This window comes from Chionomys nivalis, chromosome 21 (genome assembly GCF_950005125.1).
Source record: "Chionomys nivalis chromosome 21, mChiNiv1.1, whole genome shotgun sequence".
NCBI lineage: Eukaryota > Metazoa > Chordata > Mammalia > Rodentia > Cricetidae > Chionomys > Chionomys nivalis.
In genome coordinates this window covers 1,479,877-1,506,605 of record NC_080106.1, presented here as the reverse complement: position 1 = coordinate 1,506,605, position 26,729 = coordinate 1,479,877, and the positions used below count along the sequence as shown (strand labels likewise).

At 44.6% G+C, this 26,729-nt stretch overlaps 1 protein-coding gene across 3 annotated transcripts in view; it reads left to right on the top strand.

Moving 5' to 3' along the window:
* Positions 1-26,729, top strand: part of Nrp1 (neuropilin 1) — a 136,641-nt gene that overhangs the window by 2,541 nt on the left and 107,371 nt on the right. For all 3 annotated transcript variants that reach the window (XM_057753405.1, XM_057753406.1, XM_057753404.1), the window contains exon 2: positions 1,569-1,743. In XM_057753405.1, the coding sequence (XP_057609388.1) occupies positions 1,569-1,743 (175 nt within the window). The remainder of the gene's footprint in view (positions 1-1,568; positions 1,744-26,729) is intronic.

The window sequence follows — 26,729 nt, the reverse complement described above, 5'->3', positions numbered from 1 at the left end:
AGATGCCATGGTGGCTACACAGAGCTGGAGGGACTTAATGAGCTGGGGGGGGGGGCAGTCTCTAAGATTTCTGCACAAATAAAATAATGCCAGAACCTCCACCGAATCACACCGCTGAGCTGGCTGGCATCATTAGCTGAGATTCTGGGTGTTGGTTGCAACATCCGTCCTTCTCGCAGACCTAAAGCCTTTAAAAAGCCAATGGGAAGAGAATCTGTAAGGCCAACCCCCTCCGACCTCAGAAACATCTAGCAATTGGAGAAAACAACATAATTTATATTGTCTTCTTTTTAATTTATGGGAAATGACTTCTGTAATGCATGTAGCTTTATGCATTTTTGATGTGCACTTCATCTTTCATTTCCATTTGACCTGGTTTTCCTGTAATAAAATTCCGTAGATTTATAAATTCATGCTGAGAGCAAAGAATGCCATTCTCTTTCCACGGGGAATCTATTAGATGTAATATTAAAATCTATATATACCATTACTGGATGTTTGTGATTGATAGGCTTATATATTTCAATGCTTCATACCTGTTTCTATTACATAGTTTATGCACCAAATTTTTATTGCCCCAAATTAAGCATCAATAAATGGGGTGGCATTTACAGGCTGAGGCTCTCCTGTATGAAACCCATAATAAAAAGTGACAGTAGCCATCGATGGTGAATTGTAAACCAGCCCAGTGTCTGGCTTGTCTGCCTGATAGTCACTTCAGCATTTGGTTTTTTTGTTGTGGTGGTTTGTTTTTTCAGTAAAGGCTCAAAAGTAGATAGTTTCTCTTTACAGGGGTGTAAAAATGTAGCTCACCAAATGTGATACCCAGACCTCCGTGGCCAGGGCTTCCCCTAACATCTAGTAATTAGAACTAATGCCATGTGTGGCTATTTATTTTTCTTTCTGCTTTGATCTGGTCGCCAAGGCTGAGCAACTTGGCTGAGTGAAGCCAGTTCTTTCTGCCTCACCAGCTCCACTTTGTTCTCTGTTGATTTGAGTCTCAAAAGCGGAGATAAACTCAGAATCGCTCAGATTTACAGGCAGATAGAACAACAAAAGGAGGGTAGGCCACAGGCCAATCAAAGTCCTGGAAGACAGTCCCCACCGGTCCAGGACACGGACCAGGCTTATCATCAAAAAGCCACTTGCAAGGAGTGGCACAGTGTCTTCTAGGCACCTTCCACTTAGAACTGTTCTTTAATGTGATTACACTTCTCGGAAGATAATTAAGTCTAGCAGGAACTCCCAGGGGGCTGTGTTAACACCAATTGAGGGGATTTAATGTTTTTAATGCTAGAAGACCTCTTTCTTTGGAAGGAACTGGGTAGGGGGTGGAAAAGCATCTCAAATCTCAGTAGGCTTTCTGTGGAAGCCATGCTCCTGGAGATTAAAGGGTATTTCCTGGTGTTGTGTCTTCGTGTTCAGCATCACACGAATGACTTGTGGAGACCCTTTGGGGTTTCCCTTCCCTGACAGAACGTTCCCTAATTGTCAATGCATATGTAAAGCTAGAAGACTCCACTGGTTGTGAGGGGGAAAGATCTGCTAAAATGTTCTTTTTGTTGCAGAAAAATGTGGCGGGACTATAAAAATTGAAAACCCGGGGTACCTTACATCTCCCGGTTACCCGCATTCTTACCACCCAAGTGAGAAGTGTGCATGGCTGATCCAAGCTCCGGAGCCCTACCAAAGAATCATGATCAACTTCAACCCGCACTTTGATCTGGAGGACAGAGAGTGCAAGTAAGTGAAGGAGTTTGAACAGGGCGCCACAGCACCATCTAGTGGTCATGAGTTTCCCTGCGCGGTGGGTGTCAGAAGGTGAATGGATCCCAGCCTAGATCAGATCAAATGTCAATGGCCTGGAAATGAAGTAACAAGAGTCTGAGTTCTCCCAATATGTAAATGTATGATAGCTTGTCCTCTTTCTGTTGGTATTTTTGATTTGGGAACTCTCTTGTTAAGAAATGTATGATGTGTGGTTCTTTCTGGAACGGGTTTTGAGAAAAAGCTTGTGTTTTCTTAAATATTGTGGGTCACCAGTATACATTATCTGCAGATGGTGAAGTTGGGTGTTTTTTAAACAAATCTGTGGCTCATTTAATGATTTTAGAACTATGTTTCTCACGACTGGGGAATTTAGCTAAGTGGCAGGGGTTATACCCCAGCATTGATTCCAAAGACTGTATTGAGTTTGACATGAAAAAAAAAAGCAAGTTGTCATGGGGTAGAAATAAAATATACAAAGTGGATTAGATGATGGCTTAGTATTATTGTTAGTGTTTGTTTGTTTGTTTGTGTGTGGCAGGGTCTCACTGTGTAGCCCTAAATAGCCTAAGATGGCTTCGAACTTAGAGATAAATATTCCTCTGCCTCTCAAGTACTGGGATTATAGACATTTGCCACCATGCTGAGTTTAAGCAAGAATTTTTAATACTAGGTTGTGGAAAGGTTTATGAAACTGGTTTTTAAAAAATGTGCAAATACAGTGGGAACTTAGGTGTATATCCGGTTTGCATTCATCTGCCTTTCCTGGCTGTCTCCTTCAACTTGAAGTCACTAAACATTAATCTATGTCGTTTCATTGTTGCGATATTTTACTGAAGAGATCATCTACATGGTGCCTACTCTCTTTACATGGAATCCTGGCATGTGGTGTAGAATTTCTGCTTGTACCCTGTGTGAGGTGGGCCACTGAGGTCTTCATCCCTCATCCCATTCCGTGTCCAGACACACCTCTTGGTGTCTTGCCTACCTGGTCCTATTCTGAAGTACTGTAAAGAGGGCAATCTCAGATTTGGTCTTGAATATTAATTAATCTTCATGAAGAAGCAGGCCCATTCTTCTCCTTGCTTTGGACTTAAGCATGTTGCAGACATGTGCAAAGGTCAATGCTATTCTGCTGGCAGAGCAGAGTGGGGTGAAAACCGTCCCACCTGTGTGAAGGACTCAACAACCTGTTGGTTTTATGGCGTGGTGGCAACCAGCATTTGTCAGGGCATCAAGGAGTCTACTTTACTCAGCATGTTAGTGCCCAGCGGCTTAGCAGAAATCCTCAGACAGAGATGCATTTGTGGATAGTTGGCGTACGTGATGGTGCAATGAAATTACTCTGATTCCAGCTTAACCAGTTCTCAGCCTTGGATTGCATTTTAGTCTTTTGTAGAATTAATAGAGTTCCAGTGCTTTTTAGAAAACAGGGAATTATTATTTTGTTGTTGTTGTTGTTTGGAAGTTCCAGGGATCAATCCTAGGGCTTCGTGCATGCTAGGCAAGCACCCTATAACCCAGCCACACCCCAGCTCATTAGGATTCTTTATGGTGACTGTTAGTGTTAATACTGTTGACAACTTGGATACTGTGTATTGTATTTATTCTTGCATCTTGACATTGTTTAAACAGCTGTAGGAGTATTTTCAAGAAACTCTGGTAAGGCATGATTCCTTCCAAAATAAAGTGTTCTTAGATTTCAATAAACTTATGTTTACGGATTTCTGATCAGGAAATCGTGACCATGTAGATGTGTAAAAGAATAAAGATCTCTGAAAAATCACTAGTCACCAGAGATGGCATGCAGCAAATGTTCAGCCGTTTCTGGGGAGGGAGCAAGTCAGGTCCTGATTTGTGGTTTTGCTCCTTTCCATGTCTTGAATGTTACACCTTGGACACTTTCCAACTCCTCAGGTGATGCAGCGACGTATAGCCAACATATAGGCTTGCAGAGGGGTGTGTATTCAGCTGTGGTTCTGAGAGTTGGTGTGTGCTGAGTCCAGCACAACCTGCAGTAGCAGTTGTGTGTGGGGGGAGCCAATTGATAAACTTTTATGTATAGATAGTACTTTTATACACACACATACACATGGACACGGACACACACACACACACTATACCCACAACTTAAAAAGAAAACAGATTGATTCCATAAGGGTTATATGGTGGTGAAATATGAGGAGGCTTGTTTATGGGGTTTGTACTTGTTTGTTGCAGAATAAAGTGATCTCTTGGTTGTCATATCTCAGGCTCCATGGCCTGGAAGACGCCACCAGCATCTAAAAGCTGATTATTCTCTCTGGTGAAGGCAGAGAGATTCTGGTCATGGGAAGTGCCTCTGTACCACATTCTGGAGGGCAGCTGCATGGCCCTTTTCACAATGAAAAACTCCAAAATGTTACAGGGAGAACGCCTTAAAAAAAAAAAAAAAACACCCGGAAAGAGAAGCCTCTTTCCAGGTCCTACATGGCTTCTGGTCACTGTTGAGGGTGGCCATTAGGGTTGTTCATGCAGACGTGCTCAGAATCACAGCTTCGGCAGCTACAGGTGCTCAGAGTTCCCCCAAGAAGGCAGAACACACAGGATCTTTTAAAAACAGCTTTTGTTGTTTCATCTTCTGATTGTATGAGGTTGTTTATGAAATAGTTCATAAAGAGAATCAGGACATCCAGGTCCCACTCAGCTACACAGCAGGCTTGAGACCAGTGTGGGTTGCCTGAGACCTTGTCTCAGAAAACAACAAACCAGTAGTTGTTCATGTTCCCCTTAGTTAAGATACTTAATGCTTCTCCCTTGTTGGCTGTAGTGTATGGCTAATGACAGCAATATGGCGTGTTATCCTGTGCTATTAGGTTACTGGTTAAATAAGGGTGCAAATGTGAAATCACTGAGAAGCTAAAGGCTCTGCACCAATACCTTTTCATCATGACTGTGATATCAACAATTTGGTTATTGTTAGAACATTTCAAAATATGAAAGTAAACATATGTCAAACGAAATTTATTGATCCTGTAATGGGTTGATTCTCATATAAATACCACCTGCATTTTTTCCCCTTGAAATCACCACTCTTTGTACTGCCAACTTTCACCCTCAGAAAGTCAGCAAGAAATCAATTTCTTGCAGCAGTCACTGAGGAGAAACATCTTTGAGATCCAAGGAAGCAATTCTCTTTCCTGGGGTGGCGGGCTGGATGCATAATTAGAACAGTCAACTAGTTCAGCAGGGAAAAATCTATATTTAAATTTTCATTGTTGTTTGCAATTATGTAAAAGCCATCATATAACTCTGACAGTTCAGGATATAATCATGAGCTTTCCGTGTGAACAGGGCTGAGACTGACCTAGCTCATAAGTCAACTGTGGACTTTACACAGTACGGGTTAGGTTCTCAAGTGGCTAGAACGGGGGTGGGGGCCCTTGGGGGAGACGAATGTGTAAATGATTGCTGAGGTTTTTTCAACATGCAGCAATGGATGCTGCCGTTCAATTGGGTTCACTACACACACTCATTGAAACCGTGGTAATATGACCCTTCCACTCTTTTATTGAACAAGGTGTGGTGTAAATCAGTCAATGAACAGACAGCAGACAGCTGTCTTCCAGGCTAACAAGGGGCTCAGGTTTTCAGCTGGATGTCCTTTTGTCGATAGAAGAGACATCCCGAGATGTTCGGAGAGGAGAAGGTGTTGAGGGGATGGTAGGGATGGTAACTTTTGTTCCTTTCACACGGGCCGAATCCCGCATGTTTAGGAGGCACCGTTAGAAGTAGAGCAGCTAAGAAGGTCAGAGGAAGAAATCTGTGCACTGGAAACGTTGAACCGCTCGGAGCTCCTGCTCCAAGGCTTCCTTCAGTGGTACAGGCAGACATCTTGAGTCTCATAAAACTTTATTTCTGTATAATAAACAAGGATGCCATTGACGAAGTAGTTAGGATTTATGAAACTTTCTCCGGCTTCCCAGCAATGCAGGCTATCAGCATGATAATTTATAATGGCTTGTGACAAATACTGCCGAGCCGAGAGGTGTGTGGTTACATTCAGATCGGATGTCTTTATCTGGGGAGCCATAAAAATTTCAGAGACATTGGCTTAAAAACATTAAGAAAATGAATGTGAAGCTGTAGAAGAAAAGCCTGCGAGGGTAGAGCTGGGGAAAGAGGCCAGCAGAGGGTTTTTTCTGGACGAGATCCTAGCTTCATTCCAGTTTCTTAACTCAGCAAGGATGCTTTTCGCTCTCTAACTTCTTTGGCCATCTTCTTGGAATCACCAAGGGTGGGTATGTTTCTCAGTGCCATGGAGCTAAAGCAGCCTTTCGCTCCTGTGACTCCATTTGAATCATGGTGAAATTATAGTTAAATAGAGATGATAGTCAAATCATGGAGAGATTGGGAGATTAAATCATGTCGTGTTTCTTTATTGCTACTTTTAAGTTTCCCTAAATGTTTACAAGCTTTGAAACACTGCTGATCTGATTCACTTCTGAAGAATACAAACTCATTTATTAAAACTTAATCTGCCCTTAGTTTCTTAAATCTGATTATCACTGCTAGTTAAACTTCATAATTTTACAGTGATGATTTAGTCATTTATTAATTTCCCTGAATAATATTTTCTGGTTTTATCCTTTCTTCTTTTCTTTTTCTCAGCATGGATTTTTGCATCAGTTTTGATTTTTGAATGTTATATTAGAAACTATATTCCCAGAGGTACTGTTTATGCATATATATGTGTGTGTGTTTTCTGGGTATGTGTTTAGTGTGTGTGTTGTATGTGTGTGGGTATGTGTACATAAGTAGGTGTGTGTGTGTGTGCGCGCACGCGCGTGTGTGTGTGTGTGTGTGTGAAATGGAGAGTATATCCAAGACAAGCCCCTCCACCTAGTCTTTTACTTTTCAGCATCCCTCATGTTAAAAGTTTTTATTTTATGCAAAAACAGTGGGGACCTTAAGTCAAAATATTTTTCCATTTTCTATATGAAATATAGGAGCATATATACTTTTAGTTAAAAGATAATATATTATTATAAAAGTACATAACTTAAGTGTGCCAGTTAATAAAATCTTGGAAGGTCCCCAGACCAGAGAGAAGCAGTTCTAGTTCCAGAATTCCCTGATATCTGTCATCAGTCACTCCCTCTGCCCTTGAGTGGAGCTGCTCTTTTAAACTCATGTGATTCCATTTTTTCAAGTTTCAAAGTCTAAGAGAACTAAAGCTTTGTTAGAAGCCTTCATGTATCTGCACTCTGAGTAGATCCTGTGAAATCTTTGGAGTAGAGATAGATACCCATGCATGTGTGTGCACGCACACACACACACACACACACACAGAAACACACATACAGACATGCACAAACACACAGAGACACACACATACATGGGCACACTCCTCCCCTTCAGATAAGGAGTCCCATTCTGCTGAAAACTCAGCTTATGTCTTATTTGCTACTGTAGAAATACATTTTCTTTACTTAATATGCTAACAGATACCTGATAATCTGCTTTCTATGCAAAGAGAATTCAGAAAATTCTTCCCATGTTTGTTGTGAGGCTGGAGGAGGCACACATGCTCATGTGTGTATATCCATGCTGAAGCAGGATGAATGCTTTGGCTGACTTCCTCAGGCACTTCTCCCCAATCTCTTACTGGATCTAGAGCTCACCTGCTTGATTAGACCGGCTGCCCAGTGAACTCCAGGTCCCCTCCTTTCTCATCCTCCCTGGCACTGAGATTATGGGACCAGCTTGTCACATGGATGGTGGGAATTAAAGTCAAGGCCTCATGTTTGTACAGTACGCACTGTACCCGATGAGTGGCCTCCCCAGTTCCTCCCCCGTTGTTTTAATGGATCATCTTATCACTTCTAATTTTGATATTGGGTGACTCTTAGGAGCACTCTCTGGACCATGCGAAGGGAGCACAACCAAGCTCAGTTTAAATAAACAGTTCTTGAGAAAGTAGGAATGAACCATCTTGGGTACTGTAGGCCAGGACCTGCAACACCACAAGTACCACTCAGGCAGGTAACTTGCTGCTTTCTTCCAAATGATTTTATTTTCCCCATTATCACTGATTTAATCTTAACAGGGCCCTGGGTATTTAATAAAATGATTTTTTGTTATGTTTAGTATAACATAACAAAACTTGACAGTGCTGTGCTTTGAGTGTGTTGGATACTTGTGTAACTTAAAAGAAGCAGCAATTGAGACGGAGAGATGGCTCAGTGGAGGAGGTGTTTGCTCCACAAACTTCAGGACCTGAATTCATTTTCCCAAATCTAGGTAAAGAAACCAAGCATGGAGGCATGCCCTTGCAAACCATAGCCCTGGGGAGGGAGAGACTAGCAGATTCTTGGAGCCCACTGGCCAGTCACCCTAGCCAACTGAGCACCTGCCTCAAAAGAATATGATGAGGAATGACAGAGCAAAATGTCAGACAGCCTCTTCTGGGTTCTGCTTGTACTCATGGGCACACACAGCTACCACAAACACACACACACATAGATACACACACGAAACCAGATAGATAGATAGATAGATAGATAGATAGATAGATAGATAGATAGATTAGAGAACAATTGAGGGAAAGCCTCAAAGTCAAAGCTCTGATCTTCATGTATGTATTTATGTACATATATATATATACACACACACATATATATACACATACATATATATGTGTACACACAAACTTCCGTTAGAAGCTAAAGGAGTGGACTACTTGACATTGTGTCCCCCCGAATCAACAAGTGTGTGGTGTTCCCCACCAGAGTTCTCCTTGGGACACAGGATTCTAAGAAGGGACCAGGACAGACATGTGCCTCCAGTCTCATGTGTGTTCTCAGTTCTGTCCTGCCCATCATTGCTTTTGAGAGAGGCGCATTTGCTGACATGCCTCTGCAACTAGACACACGTGCTCATGTGCACAGAAAGAGTCGAAGATACACTTATAAACTTTCCTAACTACAGCTGCTTGTTCACCAAGGCTGATAACTAGGTCAGAGAGGAGGGGGGGGGTGAGGGAGGGAGGAGACAGGAGAGAGAGAGAGAGAGAGAGAGAGAGAGAGAGAGAGAGAGAGAGAGAGAGAGAGAGAGAGATTTGTGTTCAGGTCAGGTTCTGAGCACCTAACTGGGTGTTTGTCAATAGTCCTGAATGCGACAAGCAGCGACTTAGCTGTTCCAGCTCTTCACAGGAACGGGCACCCAGCTGGTCTATGTTCAGATGGTCTGTGTCTAGCATCTAGGTCAGTTAATGCTGTCGTATGGCTGAAACATTGCAGACAATTCACAGAGAGCCCAGAAAGCAGTCTGTCTGTTCACAGTGCGTACATTCTGCAGACAAACAGAGGCAAACAAACCACCAATCATCTCTTGGCTCCTGTCAACTCAATTGCTTAAAAACATGTCTACCAAAGAAATGTTCACCTTACAACACGCTCCCTTCCATCCAGGCTTGATATGTGTTTACTGACTCCTATTTACTCAACATGGCTTTTATCCCCCTTTACTTTTAATTAATTAATTTGTATGTGTGTGTATGCGCATATGGGACCCCACTTGGTTCTGCCCTCCCCATCAGCCATACTGGGCTTTTTGGCACAGGTGCTGGGGCCTAAACGCAGGTCCTCAAGCTTACGCTGCGCACAGTTTCCCGCCTGAACCAGCTCCCCAGCCCTCTCCTTTGACTTAAGTAACCACCGCGTGCTTGGAAAGAGCTACTTGGCTGCTCTGGTTTTCTCATAACTACATCCTGAGTACTAGTATGTACCCTCGGGGTGCTTACGCCCAGAGTGGGGGATCTTGCTTCTTCCTCTCACACATTTTAAACGCCACAAACCTCAAGTTGAAGAAGTGTAAATTAAATGCCCACGTGCCCCGTGACTCCAGAAAGCTGGCATGGTTGCAGCAGAAGGCACCTTTGGGCTGTACCCTCTGACTGAAAGGCTTCTGTTGCCAGCCATTTCCTTTCCTGAACCATCTCCCACAAGTGCTTAAATATAAACCCAAAAATTCTGAGAAAAGATCGAGCTTTTCCACTAAGTAAGCACTTATGGATCCTACAGAGAGCCGATTGGATTTCCTACTCTGCATAATGTGACTGCCGAGTTTGGAATGAAAATCGTGATGGAGGTGTCTAAATTCTGGTGCCCTCGGTTGGTGGTTTCTGAACACAAAGCACAAGTTACTATAATTTTTGCCCAAACCTAGTAGCCAGGGCAGTCGTGGTCTGAGCAGATACTGTTGGTGGTTAAATGAGTGTTCCGGGTACCAGTTGTGCTGTGCGTATGGTCCTAGACCCCAAGTAAGAGGGTCACATTCTCTTCTAAATACTACGCATTTGCTTAATCTCAGGCAGATGTCAGGAGAGCTCCTCATAGCCCACCGTTCTCTGTGTTTTACACTTATGTTTGCCACTGTGGCTCTGGAAGGGTTTAAGGGAAAATGCTTGCCCAGGCATTTGCTTCCTATGACAGACAGGGGAGTGTTTTCTGAGGAAAAACAGACCCTGCAAAGTCTTTTGTTGTTATCTGGATAGATACTTTGAACAAGCAGCCAAATCAGGACAGAGGTGTTTCCTGTGGCTTTGGTGACAGGCTTCCAGTTCTTCATCATGTCTCATCCTACAAGAGGTTTCTGTAGACCAGGCAGAGATGGCCAAAGCCAGTCATTCCCAGGCAGCTTTACAAGATCTCCTCTGACTCTCCCATAAACAGGCCGATAAACAGAGCAACACCAAGCTACCATGGAAACCTGATGTAAACCAAAATTTAGTCTTGGAAAAATAAGTCTAAAACTTTCAAAAGCACGAAGTTCCCCGATTTTAAATGGAACAAAGAACAGACTCTTGGGACAAAGATAAGGCAGTCGCACAGAGAGCTCCCCTACCATGGCAACTGTGCTCACATGGTCTTGATAAAGGGTTGGTGATGTTTGTCCTTAGAGAAGTTGAGGAAGTAGACATTAATTTCTTATTTAATGGCTAATTCATTTCTTATATGGTTATAGGAAAGATAATTAGAAGAAATAAAGGTTTTAATTTCCAGAGGGGTTCACTCTTTGGGAAAAATGGTAACCAATAAAAAATGACAAATCCCCAGTTAACTGAACAGTCTGGACTCTCTGGCTCACTGTTGCTTTGCATATCTGGTCTGACTCTTCTTTATTGAGGTGTCTCTTTCCAGGTGTTTGGTTAGTGTTTATCTCCCCTGGGGCGGCTTTCTCCCAATGTCAAGTTCTTTGTCCAGGACTCTGGGCTGTGTTGAGCAATACGGAGAACATGTTGGTTCAGTCCTCAAGACGTATCTCTATTTCCGTCCTTAGCTTTCTCACCTCACGGCTGATACGTGCGCGGGTTCATTACTGAGAGCTAGGGATTCCTGATTGCCAGGGGACTGTGTTGGCAGTTCCCCGTGAGGAAGGGCTCTGGTGAGAATTGAGGCCAAGGGTTATAATTGCCCCTCTGCCACTCATTCCCATCTGTGAGACAGGAGATGGTTCATATGGGCTGGGTCCCAATTATCCGGGAGCCGTGTGATTATCGCAGTTAGTAAGGCCGCTTTGACAGTATCAGCCAGCGTACGTGGGAAGATGAAACAGTGGGCGAGGTCGCCTACTGTGAGGTCTGAGAACCACGTAAACACAGCTTTCTTCATCTTTACATCTGGTACTGCACTTGTTTGTATGTGTGTGCACGTGTGTCACAACATGAGCGTGAAGGCCGGAGGATCACCTTCGAAACCTGGTTCTTTCTGACCACCATGTTTGTTGCAAGCATTAAATTTGGGTCCTCGTGCTTTCCAGAAAGCACCTTTAGCTGCTGAGCCATCTTGCCAAGCCCCAGTCATTTTATCATCATATCTTGATTATGTACAATAATGGGTTTCAGTATGACGTTTCCATGCTTACGTGTATTTTCTCAGGTGGACCGTCATTATCTTCCCAACTAGTTCCCACGTAACTTCTACTTTCCTGCCTTTTCTTGTGTTTGTGAGATTCAGTGAGCTGCCCCAAGGCCCCTTTGCTTCTGGAACTGTGCAGCCTTCCTTCCTCCCCTGTCTCAGGAACACAATGCTGATGAGGTAGGCTTCTGGATACAAGACCCATGTTAAATAAAGCCTAGGTATGACTCGAGCAGGAAGTGCATCCGCAGGTTTTGTTCCTTAAAATAAGTTCAGACTGTAAACAATAACATCCGTATCCTTAGGAGGAGACACAAATATTTCCAAAGTCGTGCGTGCCCTCAGTGAGACGCCCCGAGAACTTTTCTTCGTGGTCTTGTAAAGGTGATTGAGCTCCAGTTGGTCTCTAAACATCAGATAGGTGGAGCCCCTAGCGTGCCTCCGGGAAGATGCTATCTTGTTATCACACAATTGATAATAAAAGCGTGTGTACTTCTTATCCTGCTGCCCTGAGGACTTGGAAATATGCCCAGCCCATTCAGAGAGTGAGCTTGGAGCCGTTTTGCCTGAAAAACCGAGTCATTTCAACCAGTGTGACCAGTAGTGGTCCCACGCATTTTATACCATACATTCTCAGGGAAGGGCGAATGGGGAAATGAGTATTTGAAACAGACAACTACTCACCCATTTATCCCTTCCCTTCTTTTTTACCTGCCCAAGTCCTTTACCTTTGCCATCTCCCTCCTCCATTTCCGGTTTTGTCAGATTTCCCAGTGGTGACTGACAATCACCATGTTCTCAGGGAGGCCCTGGAATGGTAGTAGAGGGGTGGCCATTTCCAGCCCTTGTCCCCAGATCTCCATTTTGACCAGCTGCTGAGGATATGAATTATATTTGAAACCCTTGGGAAGGACTCTTTGTTGCATCTGAAATGACACAGGTGTGCCTGAGAGCCCAGCTGAAGGACTTTGCTTTCCTTGCTGTGGGAACCCTGTGGACTCTGTGGGCCAGAGGGATTCTGTAGAACTTTCCTGTCCTTGAGAAGAAGAACTCCGCCTTGGGTCCTGTCACTGTTCTAATCTGCATTCTGTCCTGCTCTGACCTCTCTCTTTCTTCTCGCTGCCTGAAGCTGTGCGCGCACCAGCTGCAAGCCAAGGCTCCATCCTGGTCTCTGCTGACTCAAATGCCACCCTCCATGACCCTTCAGACTATTGGTCATTACGTGGTCCTAATTTATGTTATGTGTGCCTGGAGAGAGCTCTTCACATGTGTTAGGGTTCACATGTATGTGGGTTCACATGTATGCACTTTTTTTTGGTCCTTTATTTATTGTCTTTCAGCCATTTTAGATTCCTCTGTTGAAAGTTCTCTGTTTAGGTCTGTACTCCATTGTTCTTTTTTTTAATTGGATTCAACACTCCTCTCTCACCACGGGATAGGTCAGCCAAACAAGTATGCACTTGTATGCGGGAGGTCAAAGTCGTCTTCCAATGTCCTTCTTCCTTCACTTTGGTTTGGGAGGCAGGGTCTCTTGCTGAACTTGGAGCCTAGTTACCAGGCTGGGCTGATTGGTCAGGGAGCCCGGGGACCCATCTGCTTCCACCTCCTTGGCACTAGAATTTTGTTGAATTTCTCACACGAATGGTGGGCTCCAACTCAAGTCTTCCTGTTTTCAAAGCCAACACTTGCCTCTCTGAGCCTTCTTCTCAGCTGATGGGCCGGATGTCTTTGTTCACCATCAATGTGCTCATCTCCTCCCCACCTTTCACAGCTTCTGCTTCTGTGTCGCGACCCTGGTTTGTCTGGGTCTTCTCCCACCAATCTCCATACGCTGTGAAGAGCCTCTTTGACTTCAGCCATCCGACCTTGATCTCACCTGATTGTTGGACTCCAATTTTGCAGCATCTTCTGGATGATACCTGCCTGGAAGACTTTGTTTCCATAGATGAATTATCACACTTTTTTTTTCACATCAAGCCGATATTTTCTCTTTATCTTGTTTCTTCATCTCTTTTCCCCCTAATCTGAATCTCCAGGACATCTTGTGATCTCTTCTCACCCCCCCCCCCCAATATGTGCCAGTTTAAGTGTCTCTGAGTCACAATCTCTTTCATTCTTTTTCTGCTCCCTTTCTGTCACCGTTCAAATTCCACTCCAATGTCTGTTGCACTCCTGCCTCAGCCTCCCCAAAGCACTTGCCTCATGCCCTGTTGCCTGCCTGTGCCTTTCAGTCATCCTGCGTGTTGTGGGCTCGTGTCTGGGCTCGCATCCAAACCACCTTTGTATAAATTGAACGCAAATAATTGAGGGCGTCTGCTCCAGCTGGCAGCTGGATTTGCTGCATGCGAGCATCTCTGTCGGAGAAGGTAGCCTCCTGCTGCATTCAGGGCACAAAGGCCCAAATCCACTGGCTCACACCACCCAGTAAAATGGAAGTCCTGCATTCTGAGTAAAGAAGTACCCCAAGGAGCAGAGTCTAAGCTAGCCCTAGAGTGGCTGTGCTGGGTGTTTCCTAAGGTAGAGAGTAAGGCATTCACCTCATCCTGGGTTCATCTCTTATCCTTTCTTTTAAGAAAGAGTCTCCTGTGGCTTAAGACAGCCTCATACCTGGAGTGATGCCTATGATGACCTTGACTTTGGTCCTCCTGCTGCCAGCTCCCGAGTGCTGGAGTTGCAGGTCTATCTGCCACACCTGGGTGTGGAATAGCTCAGCCTTTCTGTAGCAGGGCAAGAACAGGCAGGCACACAGTTCCACCAACAAGAGAGAGACGTCCCTGCGACTCCAGAAAGTTTCTGTCTGTCTCACTAGCTCTTTGGTGTCTCCACCTGGGATAGCTTCAGACGTTTCTGGAGTCAGTGACCACAACAAAGAAATGAACAAGCAAACAAAAGCCCAGATACACTCAGCATCAACGTCCTTATACCCTGCACATCCACAGCTACGTAACAGAAACCTAGGGTGCTGGGCTTCCATTTCCTTGGAGACAGAAGCCAGAGTAGCGTGGGACACATGACCTACCAAACCCTCTTCTATTTTGTGCTGCTTCTGTGCCAGATACGTCTGCCATCCCCTTGAGAAACTCGCTTAGTTAGTGGTGTGGCCTCCAAGGAGGATGTTGAGAGATACAATGACTGAGTTCTAGAATTCCCTCAACCTATATGAGATATATACTGTGAGTCTTCTATTTCTAGATATCTGGTTCCTGGGATAGGAAAAGAGTAGGCACACAGCTTTATCAGCCCCCTTGGCTTCACGTAGGAGGGCCTTGCTTTCCCCAAGCCTTGACGTCATGAGTATACGGGATCTGCCCTGGAGACTGAGGTGTAACAACACACATCTCACAACACTTTTTAAAACCCTAATTCATACCTGGCAGTTGCCTGTTTTAGTCTTTTGATGATATTTTACTAATTCTTACCACTTCTACGTGATTCTTGAGAACGGGGAATGGGCTCACATGTTCTGCTACGGGGAACGCGCCATCCACAGGCGGAGACTCCTCATCACAAAGAGCAGTGTGCATTGCCAGCCGAATGTGCGGTGTAATTTAACATAATGCGCAGTTGATAGCTCTGGTATTAACCTGAACTCCAATTCCATCACTATCACAAAGGTAGCTTTTACTTTATCTTTTCATTCAACAAAACATTGAAATTAGATTGTAAAGAGTAGAAATTACACTGGAAAAAAAACCACAAAGGAATGGCAACAGGGATTTTGTTAATGAATCCCACCTCACTCTTAGAGTCTCTGAGGCAGCGCCTATGTAATAAGCCGTGTATCTATTTGTAAAACAGACTCAAATTAAGGGGCTTATTCAGATGCCATTGTGAAAACAATTTCCCGAGATTGTGGTCTATCAACGGGAGGTAAGATGGCACTTGGTTGTCGCCCGCGGAGGCCCATTATGAATATTCTATTTCAGAGGCGAATCACACTGTAAATATAATGTTCAGATTCATTTATTCCCACAATAGCATTTTTGCAAAGGTGCAATTTCATAATTTGACTTAGCATTGATAGTGCATTCCGAAGCTCTTTGTAACCACCGGTTAATTCACACATCCCAGGGAAATTGTTTATTTGTACTAGGCCCATTTTAAAAATAAAATAAAAAAAAAAACCCAAACACACAAAGATAAGTTGTTTTGCTGAAGGCTGAGTAGGACAGGGGTGTGATTAAAACCCAGTCCCTCTTAAGTGCATCCTTAGGCATCTGACTAGGCACATCTGAGCAATTTAAACAAACACACTCCCAAGCAAGACGGAAGATCCCTGCTAACAGTTCCACAGCTGACAGGAAACTGGAGATGCAGGATGCAGATGGAAAAGGTGCCTGATGATAGTACATTTCTCCTCTTTGTGATCCTTCTGAGCCGGGTTTTCATTAAATCAAATGACCAATGATGAACTGACGTTAAAAGTTATCTAGCTTATTCCCAGTGTTGATTGAGGGAAACCTTGTATTTATAAACCCCAAGATAAAGAAAGATAAGAGTTGCCAATCCTATTCTCTCGTTTGCCCCTCTTTCCCAAAGCAAGCCTTGAGAAGGAGAGTCCCTGTCTCTTCTCCGTACTGTCTTGGGCATGGTTTATACATTGAATGTTATATGAACCCAAGATGGAGAGTGAGCACGCAACCACTGCTTAGCGTTCATCAAGGTGTACACCTAGAAAAAAGTCAGGTATGATCATAAGTTTTGGACATGAGAGCTTGGAAGCTGAAGGCGATTCAGGCATTTTTACCCCCAAACATTGTGTCTTTGGACACCAAGTTTCTTCCCTTGCAAACTTTGCCTGTAGCCTGGTGTCTCACTCACTCACTCACTAACTCAGCAGTTTATCAACCACCTTCACAGTACCAGTTAGTGTTGTACCGATAGAGCACACACCAAAATAGGACCCATCCCTGCCTTCACAACATTGCTACGTAGAGAGACACGGTGAGCTGCCGTTCAGCTCTGTCACCTTCAGATCCCTACCTGTGTGCCCACCGTGCCCACTTTGCCGTCCGGCTTGCTCTTCCTCCTTATCTCCATCTGCAGGTGACGACAGGGAAGGTATCCCTGGGACCTGCACAGGTTCTAAGCAAGATGTGTATGACAACCATTTGCCCAAGGCGTGTGTTTGGTGGAGGGTCTGCCCAGCCCCTGGTTGCCAATGTTCTGGAGCCACAAGCCCTTTGTCCTGTTCTAACCCTCCGTACTCTAGTTTACAGAACCCCACTCCTGTGCAGGGCCAGTGTATGCCTGCCCCCCACCTCCAGCCCACACTGACTGGTTTAACTTCAGTTACTCTCCTTGCTGCTATAACTGGTTCAGCCAACACCTTCACTCTCCAGTCTGGGGTGTGCCCGGGGAAGGCCTTGTCCCTTAGTGGGGAACTGAAAGCCAGTGGGCAGGATTTCACGTGGGTTTATTTATAGTCTTGGATACCATCTTCCTGACTGTTCAAGTGACTCAAATTATTCAAAAGGGACAAAAAGAAGCCATAGGAAATCTCTTCTTCTCTCAACCCAAGCCAGGGTCCAACAATAATTATACAATAAATATTCATAACTCAACGGTGAGTGGAATGCTTTATTTATTTCTTGTTTTCATCTTCTCCAGTGAAAGGACCCCAACATCTCTGGGTGCCGCTGGCAGTCACAGAAACGGAAAGAAAGGTACACTCTGATGGAAGTGTGAGGGAGCCGGGGATGAGGTAGAGGCAGGGAGGATTTCCCCATCTTTGTGTCCAAAATGATGGCATCCCTGAATCACGAAGGCTGAAATGTAAGTGCAGAGCACACTTTGGATATTTTGAGGCCTTTACAGTTTTCACGTTGAGGGGTCTGTGCTGCTTAGACACAAGCTAGAATCCTTTGAGAAGAATGAGCCTCAACTGAGAAAATGCCCCGCCCCCCCAAGATTGACCTGTTGAGCAAGCCTGTGGGGGTATTTTCTTGATAATTGATGTGGGAGGGCCCAGCTCGCTGTGGGTGGTGAGCCTGGGCTGAGCTAGCAGTGACTAGCAAGCCAGAAAGCAGTCTCTCCATGATCACTGCTTCACTTCCTCCTTCCAGAGTCTTCCAGTCTTGAGTTCCTGCCCTGACATTTGTCAGTGATGGTATGTGATCTGAGAGCTAAAAGCTGAAATAAACCCTTCCCCCCAACCCCGAGATGCTTTTAGTCATGGTGTTTTATCACAACAAATGAAACTCCAAGTCAGCGATCAAAAAGGAAACTTAGGCGTGGGAAACTGGACACACTGGCCATAGAGTCAGGATCATTTCATGACTGAAGCTGTAGGCATGAACAACATTTCTTAGCATGGCAAGCAGAGAGAGAGAGAGAGAGAGAGAGAGAGAGAGAGAGAGAGAGATACAGAGACACAGCGAGACAGAAACAGAGAGACAGAGAAGACTTAAGGCCCTGGAGGGAAAGCCAGTTGCATGGGCTGATGTTCAGACGAGATGGAAAGTAATTACAAGAGAGGTTTCAAAAGGCTGGTATGAGCTGGGGAGATAGGTCAATAATTAGAGCTCCTGATTCACAAGCCTGAGGACAAGAGTTCAAATCTCATCATCACAGTCATGATGGTATGAGTCTATCATTTTAGCACTGGGAGATGGAGGTAGGCAGATGGGTCTTGGGGGCTCACTGGCTAGCCAATCTAATCAACTTCAGAAGTTCAGGTTCAGTGAGAGACGCTGCCCTGCCCCAGAATAAAATGGAGAGATGTTGAGGAAGATGCTCAGTTGTGGCCTGTGGTCTACACACACACACACACACACACACACACACACACACGAGAGGGGGGGGCGGTTTGGTGACCATCCATCCACAGAATCAGAGTCTAAAAAGAATGCAACCAATTGAGGGTAGGGAAGATATGGAACTGGGGCTTTTCAGACTCCCCGGCCTCTGGTATTAAAGATGAAACCTAGGACCTCACATTTGCTAAACAAGCACACGGATGCTGAGCTGTGTCCCCAGATCCTTCCCACTGTCCTGTGACTAAGTGTCACTCTGGAGCTCTGGCTGGCCTTGAACTTTTGCTTCTTCTGCCTGGGCATTCTCAGTAGGCTTAGCTAAACTCAGCTTTACAAGGGCGTTTAGACAAGCTGCTTCATTCAACCCAAGGGATTAGGCCCTGAATGCATGGGAAGAAACATAGAAGTTTATACAGAGAACATTCATTGGCTTTCCAAGTCAGGTGATCAAGCCCAGTGCCAATGATGGCTCACTGCCTAGTCTTAAGGGAAAGAAGAAGCAAGAGGCACCCTGCCAACCTCTTGCTAAGTTCTATGGGGTTCTATCGGTGGGGGGGGGGGGGAAGCAAATGCGTTCAATTCCACATGATTCTTCCCACTGACCAGTGGTGACCCCACACATTTTACATATCTGCTCAGAAAGGAGTGATTGGTATACTTGAGGAAACTATCTCATGTTTCATGAATTTGACACCTTTTGCCCTTCATGGACCCACCTCCTTCAGAAAGAGGCAAGCTGGAAGGGAGGAACTTGGTTTGGAGTAAGTGGTTTTGTGAGTTAAATGGGAAGGCTTGAACTTATAAATGAAAGACCATGCTACTGTGTCATCCCTGTAACAACTTTCAGATTCGTTTCTTTAAGGAAAATCTAAAGTTTTGTGTATTTTATAGAATTCTCTGTTTTTCTTTTTAAATTCAGAGTGTAGGCTGAGGAACAAGCTCAGTTGGTAAAGTGTGTTGGCCTGCAATCATGAGGACCTGTGTTCAAGCCTCAGAACCCAGGTGAAAATCTAGTATGCCATGCACACTTACTACATTAGCACTGGGAGGCAGGTCTTTGGGACCACTGGCCAGACAACCTCACCATGGAGTCAGTGAGCTCCAGGCCAGTGAGAGGCCCTCACCATGGAGTCAGTGAGCTCTAGGCCAATGAGAGGCCTCACCGTGGAGTCAGTGAGCTCCAGGCCAGTGAGAGGCCCTATCTCAAAGGAGCTACATGGCACAAGCACATGTTCATATGTGTACTTAGATGCTCATCAACATACCCACAAAGAGGTATAAATAAATAAAAACTTGGTATGAGTGTACTTTTTTTAAAATTAGGATCATTTAAGAACTTTCAAATGAGAAAATTCCTGTGTGCTCTGGCCAAATCCTTCTCATTTTACACAGTAAGCCTTTTTTGGAGATGTGTATACATACATCCTTTAAGTATGTATACTTAAGATGTCCTTTAAGTATGATGGAAACGTGTTGCATATTTTCCTTTAAGTAAATATTTTAAAATACAGGAAAATAAATCACCCATAGCCCTGATGCTAAATATAACAGCTCTTTTATTTTGGTGTGTTGTGTCTCTCTATAGTGAATTCTGCATTAGAGATATGTATGTGTTTCAAAAGGTTAAAAAAAAAAAAACTGGTACTACTCTTTTTTAGACAGCTTTTCCTGTACTGTTTTCCCTTAAAATTGAATGTTAAACATTATATTAGACTCTAAATATTCAATCATTATCTCTTCAAAATGATGACTTTTTTATTTAAACTTCTTGAGATATTTAGAGTGCTTTCAATTATTCAAAAAGTATAAATAACTGTAAATGATAGCGGAATGAACTTGTGAATGCTAAATCCCTGTGTGTTTTAGAATTGCGTTAGAAGCGATTTCTCAAGTACGGTTGCTGAACCGAAGAATGGGAATCAAGACTCTGAAAGCCCTTGTTTGAGAGGGTAATTCATGGAGGTTTTATACTGAAGCTCATGTGCATTTTCAAAGACATCCGCAGGTTCTTACGGCATCAGCTGATATTCCAAAGCAAACGTTAGCAGACTTTCTGAAATGAGTCCGATTCTGATACTGTGGGCTTTGCTGATGGGACAGACACTCAGCTCCTCCACTGTAATGAGAATCAGCTTGGCCCGGCCGTCTCCAAGTGTGGTCTGCAGGGTTCTAGTTGCTGCCTCCTTGCTTACTTGAAACTTAGGCTGTTTTGTGAGAATGTCTGCATTTGTGGCCGTAGAGAATCAGGTCCTGCCTCGTGGTGCGCCATGTAGGAAGACGGCCCTCATGGGACCCTGAGCCCCGGTTTAGTGCAGGGCAGGAAGGATGCTTTTGTTGACAGTGATTGGAAACTAAGCAAGGAAGCTGTGAATTGGCCTGATGGTTCGGTGTATGGAAGAGTCCACAGAGCCTTATTGTCCCTCTGGCAGGCAGTTCCTGCTCTATCTCGTGTTCTTTCTTAGTGTCCTGTCTGGATAAATCCAGCCCAGCTCCAACCAAAGTAGCGTCAACTATGTAGGCAAGTGAATATTACCCTGTGGTAGTTCAGGTGATCACTCAGGAACGCCATGTTTCCTACACCCTCCGGGACTACAAAGCTGGAAGCTGGGAAAAAAAGGATTCTGAGAAAGTACTTTGTTCTCATGAAACCTCCTGGGCAGAAACTGTGTTTCCCAGGAGTGAGGAGACAATTGCTTTACTTAGGTGACCCTCTAGAGCAGCTCAGATCCCTCTATGGATTGCCTTTAGCAAAACTGCCAAACACAAGCCTAGCATGGCGTTACACTCAGGAGGCAGAGGCAGGAGGATCCCTACAGGTAGGAAACCACCCTTACTTATGTAATAAGCTCCATACTCGCCAACGCTACAAAACAGGTTTTCACGGATCTGGTGAAATGATTTAATGGAGAAATTTCTTTCTTTTTTTTTTTTGCAAGTCTGAAGGACTAGATTGGGATCTAGGTAAAGTTGAATGTAGTACGTGTAAGTTCAGGGCTGGGGAGGCAAGAGAATCTCTGGGCCTCACCACTTAGGCACACATATACACATTTACACCTACACACATAAACCACAAACATGCACACACGTATGCATACATATACCACACACATGGATGCATGTACATACGTGCATCACATGCACACATAGTAGTACACAAAGAAGGGGTTTTTTTTTTGTTGTTGTTTTGGTTTGCTTTTGTTTTTTACAGACAGGCTTTCTCTATAGCTTTGGAGCCTGTCCTGGAACTTGCTCTGTAGACCAGGCTGGTCTCGAACTCACAGAGATCCACCTGCCTCTGCCTCACAAGTGCTGGGATTAAAGGTGTGCGCCACCACTGCCCGGCAAAACATTATTTCTTACACAACACCATTGTGCTGTCAATACCTGACCATTGTCCCTGAAGGAAACGTATAAACTGGCCACAGGCATAAAACACATTTCCTATATTATTTCAGTGGGTTAGTGGCCGCCTGCCACCTCCCTTGTTCTCCTGTTGCTTCGGAAGCAGCATTGATTCCAGGACCCCTGTGAGGAAACAGAGGCCAGAGAAAGCTGCTTCTATTGACTGATGGCTCTTACAGAGGTGCTCCACCCCCACCCACCCTTCTGACCCCAGAATGCAAAGGCAGCCGCCTCAGTAAACATTGCATTTTGAAGCTAGCAAGATTTTATTCATGCTGGAGAAACAATGTGTGCTGGATGTGGGCAGCTCTCTGCCAATAATAGAACTCTGTTGGCAAGCGAAACCCAAGCAAGCCACAAAGACTTGGGAAAGAATGGATTTAACCTTTGTAAATTAATATAAACAACAGTTTCCCGTGTGTATCAGAGAGAGGGTGAAATTAAATTTCTGTTAGAAACAACTTTTGGTGAAAATACTTCAGATTGGGTCCCCACCCTCAAAGCCTCAAGTGTTACACACGTTTTTAAATAGGCTGGGTTTATAAATGCCCATATACTGTTTGGCAGCTGACAGAGAAGATAACCGCACATCTGCACTCTGGCCTCTTTATTTGGCGATAAAGAAATTGCAGTTTGGACAGCCAATGGCTTGCTGAAGACATGGCTCGCACAGGGAGCATGTGTTTCTCCAGAACCCAGAGTGTGAACCTTCTTTCCTTCCTTACTCCTGGTCAGCTTCGCTGCTACTCATGCCTCCTGTTTGTCCAGGATAGTAGATGTCCGGTCTGTTACTCTAGGTTCACCTTCCCCCTTTGCAGTTAGTGACGCCTGTCTTTGGAGGCATTAAAACTTTTCCTGTGTCGCCCCCAAGGATAGGGTGGCATTGAAGAACAGGCCATAATTTTTGTTAGAAATTTCCCTCAGTTCTATCATGCATTACTTTATGAAAGGGGCAGGATTTTTTTTTTTTTTTTGAGACAAGATCACATGTATACCAGGCTGCCTTGAACTTCTCACATCACCAAAGATGAGCTTGAACTTCTTATCTTTCTGTCTATCTCCACCTCCTAAATTCTAGGATTAGAGGCAGGCACCACTGTTCCTGGTTTATTTGATACCGGGGATGGAAGCCAGATCTTCAAGCACATCGGACAAGCACTCTACCAACTAAACCACACCCAAACCTGGGAAAGAAAGTTTTAAATGCTAGATGGTGTACGTTTGTTCAGATATATCTCAGCTTGTATCTCAGATAGCTAGAACCTACCTAAATCCTAAATGGAGTTCCAGCAGATCACTGAAATTGTGAGTGTTCATTCTCCTTGTTGGCTGCAGAGTGGGCCACCCGTCTGAGGCGGCAGGACACACCGTCAGGGCATACATTGTTCTAGCATAAAGTGCTCTGAAGTTACAAAAAGCTGGTTTGCTGCTTGCTTGAATCCATCTGGTTTTGTTGATGCTCTGTGTTTCACTGTCCCTTGCTTGGACCGGGAGCACATGGTTTTTCTCCTAATGTTTCAACTCTGCTTGCTGGTGGATGGGTAACCTGAAAACAGTACTGAGCATCTTTCTAGATGCTTTTGAGCACCCATCCAAGGACCCTGGAAGAGGAGAGGCACACATGTTCCAGGACTCCCACCCAGAAGGAACTGGAATGTGAATAGATAGGATCGAGCCAATGCTGGACTGCCAGTCATGTGGCCTCTGCCTGACTTGAAGCTGCTTTCATCTCTTTGCCCAGAGGACATCGTGAAAGAACCAGTTTATCCCAAAGCTTGAACGGGATAATGTCACTGAGCTGGCTGCTCAGGGGTAGGGAATGTGCACTTGAGTTTCAGGGCCATGGGTACGGAAGAGCATAGGCAACAAAGAACTGATGGGAATAAGGGAGTGAATGAGTGAATGGGGCCTTTTAGTGGAGAAGGTGCAGGGTCTTAGAGAGCAGGCAGAGATGCAGAGATGCTGAGAGAGCTCATGGGAGGCAAACTGGGGTGCTCTCCTGCTCCTGTCAATTTCCTCCCCCCCCCCCCATCTCTCTCTTTTCTCTCTCTCTCTCCCATCCCCCAAGAGTGGCATGGTCCTTCTGGGGCAGGGGTTCCAGTCAAATAAAGTAAATCAGGGGGGGAAGATGACGGAATGGAAACCAAAAATAGAAAGAATTTTAATGAGAACATGTCTTGGGTCAACTCCTAAACTAATTACTATAATGTGTTTCAGTTGCTCTCAGCCATTCGGGCCTTTGTTTATGTATGAACCAAATTGCATTTAGTTGTTCCCCCAGAACAGCCATGGTCTACACAGGAAGTACTTCCTCCTGTGACTTGGTCGAGTCTCTCCATCATATCTTGGAGAGAAAAGATTCTCAAGATGTGGAGGGGAAAAAAAAGCTGCTCTTTTAAATTTCTCATCTCCGTGTACCTGGTGCCATCCCGAAAGCCTCTTCCTTGTGTGTCACACAATACCAGCCTCTTCGGTGCCATCTACGGTCCCCAAGTACGGATGCAATAAAGAATTACGGGCTCTGATATAGCTCAGTGGTAGAGCATTTATAGAGCACGTGCAAGGCCCCAGTTCCATCTCCAGCCTGCACGCACACATGAACACAAAGTATCCAAGTACCTCTTTTTCTTGTTAAATAATTTTTTTTAAAAAAAGGATTATTTACTAGATAAAACCCTTTATGAGAAAGGGCTTTTAAAATTTGTTTTGCTCACCGCCCTGTTTTGATTTAGTCTCCCAATTTACAAAAAAGGCTAAAAGGCTTTGTTGGCTTCCTCTGGTCAACCTAAGGGCCAAGCTCCTTGACAGGTGAACCATCAGAAAGAAATGAAGAACAGGGAGTCGGGATGAATAGAATGCTCACCTAGTGTGTAGAAAGCCCGGTTCCATTCCCAGGACCACATACACCTGGTGCGGTGGCGCACACCCAAAATCTCTGCTACACAGCAAATTCAAAGCCAGTCTGAGCTACAGGAGATTTTGCCTTTAAAAATAAAAATAGTTTTGCCTGGGTGAGATAGAGTCTAATGAAATCGCAGAGGAGAGGTTAGATGCCTTAGACAAAGGTATCCTCCAACTTTTAAACTATAAGCTGTGACTATAAGACAGCTGAGGCAACACAGCAAACACACATGATCAGATCCATTTTATGAACGAATGGGTGTGGCTTATCATTAGCTAGGCCCATTTCCTAAAATAGAATGCTTGCTAATAATGGGGACAAAGGTGGCCTTTATCTCCAGGCTTATGGTCCTCAGGGTACCAGAGCACCCCCTGCATATCTAGGGTCTCCCTCTGGCTGAGCTGAAGTCTGGTCTGTTTGCTTCCTGTAACTGTAGCTGTGAGCCAGGTTGGACCCACAGCCTGAGCCACTTCTAGGAGATCTGTGTTTCTCTAGGTTCCACCTCCTGAATCCAACACCACACCCACTCCTCCTATAGCCTGTAGTTGGCCTGTGCCCTCTGCCCTGCATCCCTGTGATCGTGCCCTCTACTGAACCTAAACTGGAAGGCTCTCGTGGCAGGCATTGGGAAGCCCTTATCCCGTGGCCATCTGAGGACCAAGGAGGGACCTCAGTCTCAGAGGAAACCTTTCCTGTTTACAGACTTGAGGGGGGCTTTGAAAACTTGGCCCAAGGCAGGTCAGGAGCCTCAGCTCTTATGCCAAGAGTCCAAACAGGAAGAGCCCAGGAAGGAACTGAGAGGGCAGGAAGGAGCAGGTTAGAAGGACTTCATGATTAAAAGTCTAATCGGAAGGCTTGTTCTGTCTGGGCAGAGAAAGGATAACAGCATTAGAAAATGTAGGGTTTCAGTGGTTTTGCTGTCAGAAGCCACTAGGCCATCTCTTCATCAACAGACTGCCTGCATCACCACATTGCCATTTAGAGAAATTCAGATGTTCTTTCTATATGAAAACTTTCTGCTCGATCTATTTTAGAGGACCAACAAAAATGCAACTGGTTATTTTTTTCTCCTGCCCTTAGATAGATAGATAGATAGATAGATAGATAGATAGATAGATAGATACATGCATACATACATACATATATACATGCATAAGGAGATATGTAAATAGACAGATACATACATACAGAGATACACACATACATACAGAGATACACACATACATACATACATACATACAGAGATAGATAGATAGATAGATAGATAGATAGATAGATAAAGATATTCCCACATATATGTATGTATATGCATCTTCCTTCCTTACTTCCTTTTTCTCTATGGGAAACAAAGCCTGGAGAAACCTTGCTACTCCCTGTAGGACTTTATTTTGAGGTGCTAGGGGTTATACCAGTGCATCATGCATGCTCAACACACGCCCACCACTGAGCAACACCCCCATCCACCCATACTGACATGGCTCATGGCTGAGCTGCACCTCCGGGTCTCTATCCACACTGCAGGGTCAGCATCGACTGTGCTTCCATGTAGAAATGAGCATGACTGCTCTACCGTCACAGTACCAGGCCGACTAGAGAGGACAGCATCATCACCAGCTGGCTCAGTGTGGAGGAAATCATGTTAGAGCACAGATCCCCATCTGTCTTCCAGACCCCAGACCCTGCTTAGCAGGTGATACTCTATGACCCTGTCCCCTGCAGGTGATAATTACAGCCTGTTCACAGGTTGCTCACATATGGCATTTGGGAGGCTATAACTTTTAGTCTCTGTTGTCAATGCATGTATTTTATAGAAATCCTACTCCCTAAGTCATCAGATCCCACATAACCTCCCTAATTTTGGACTGCAGAGAGATCCGGACTGTAGTGTTAAAGGCAAAGCAGCAAAACAAAAGCTTTCAGACCATGGGAACTCATATCCCCCAGATGCCCAACCATGAAACTGCTGCTTGTCCCTGTTGCACAGCCCTGAAAACATTGGTCCCA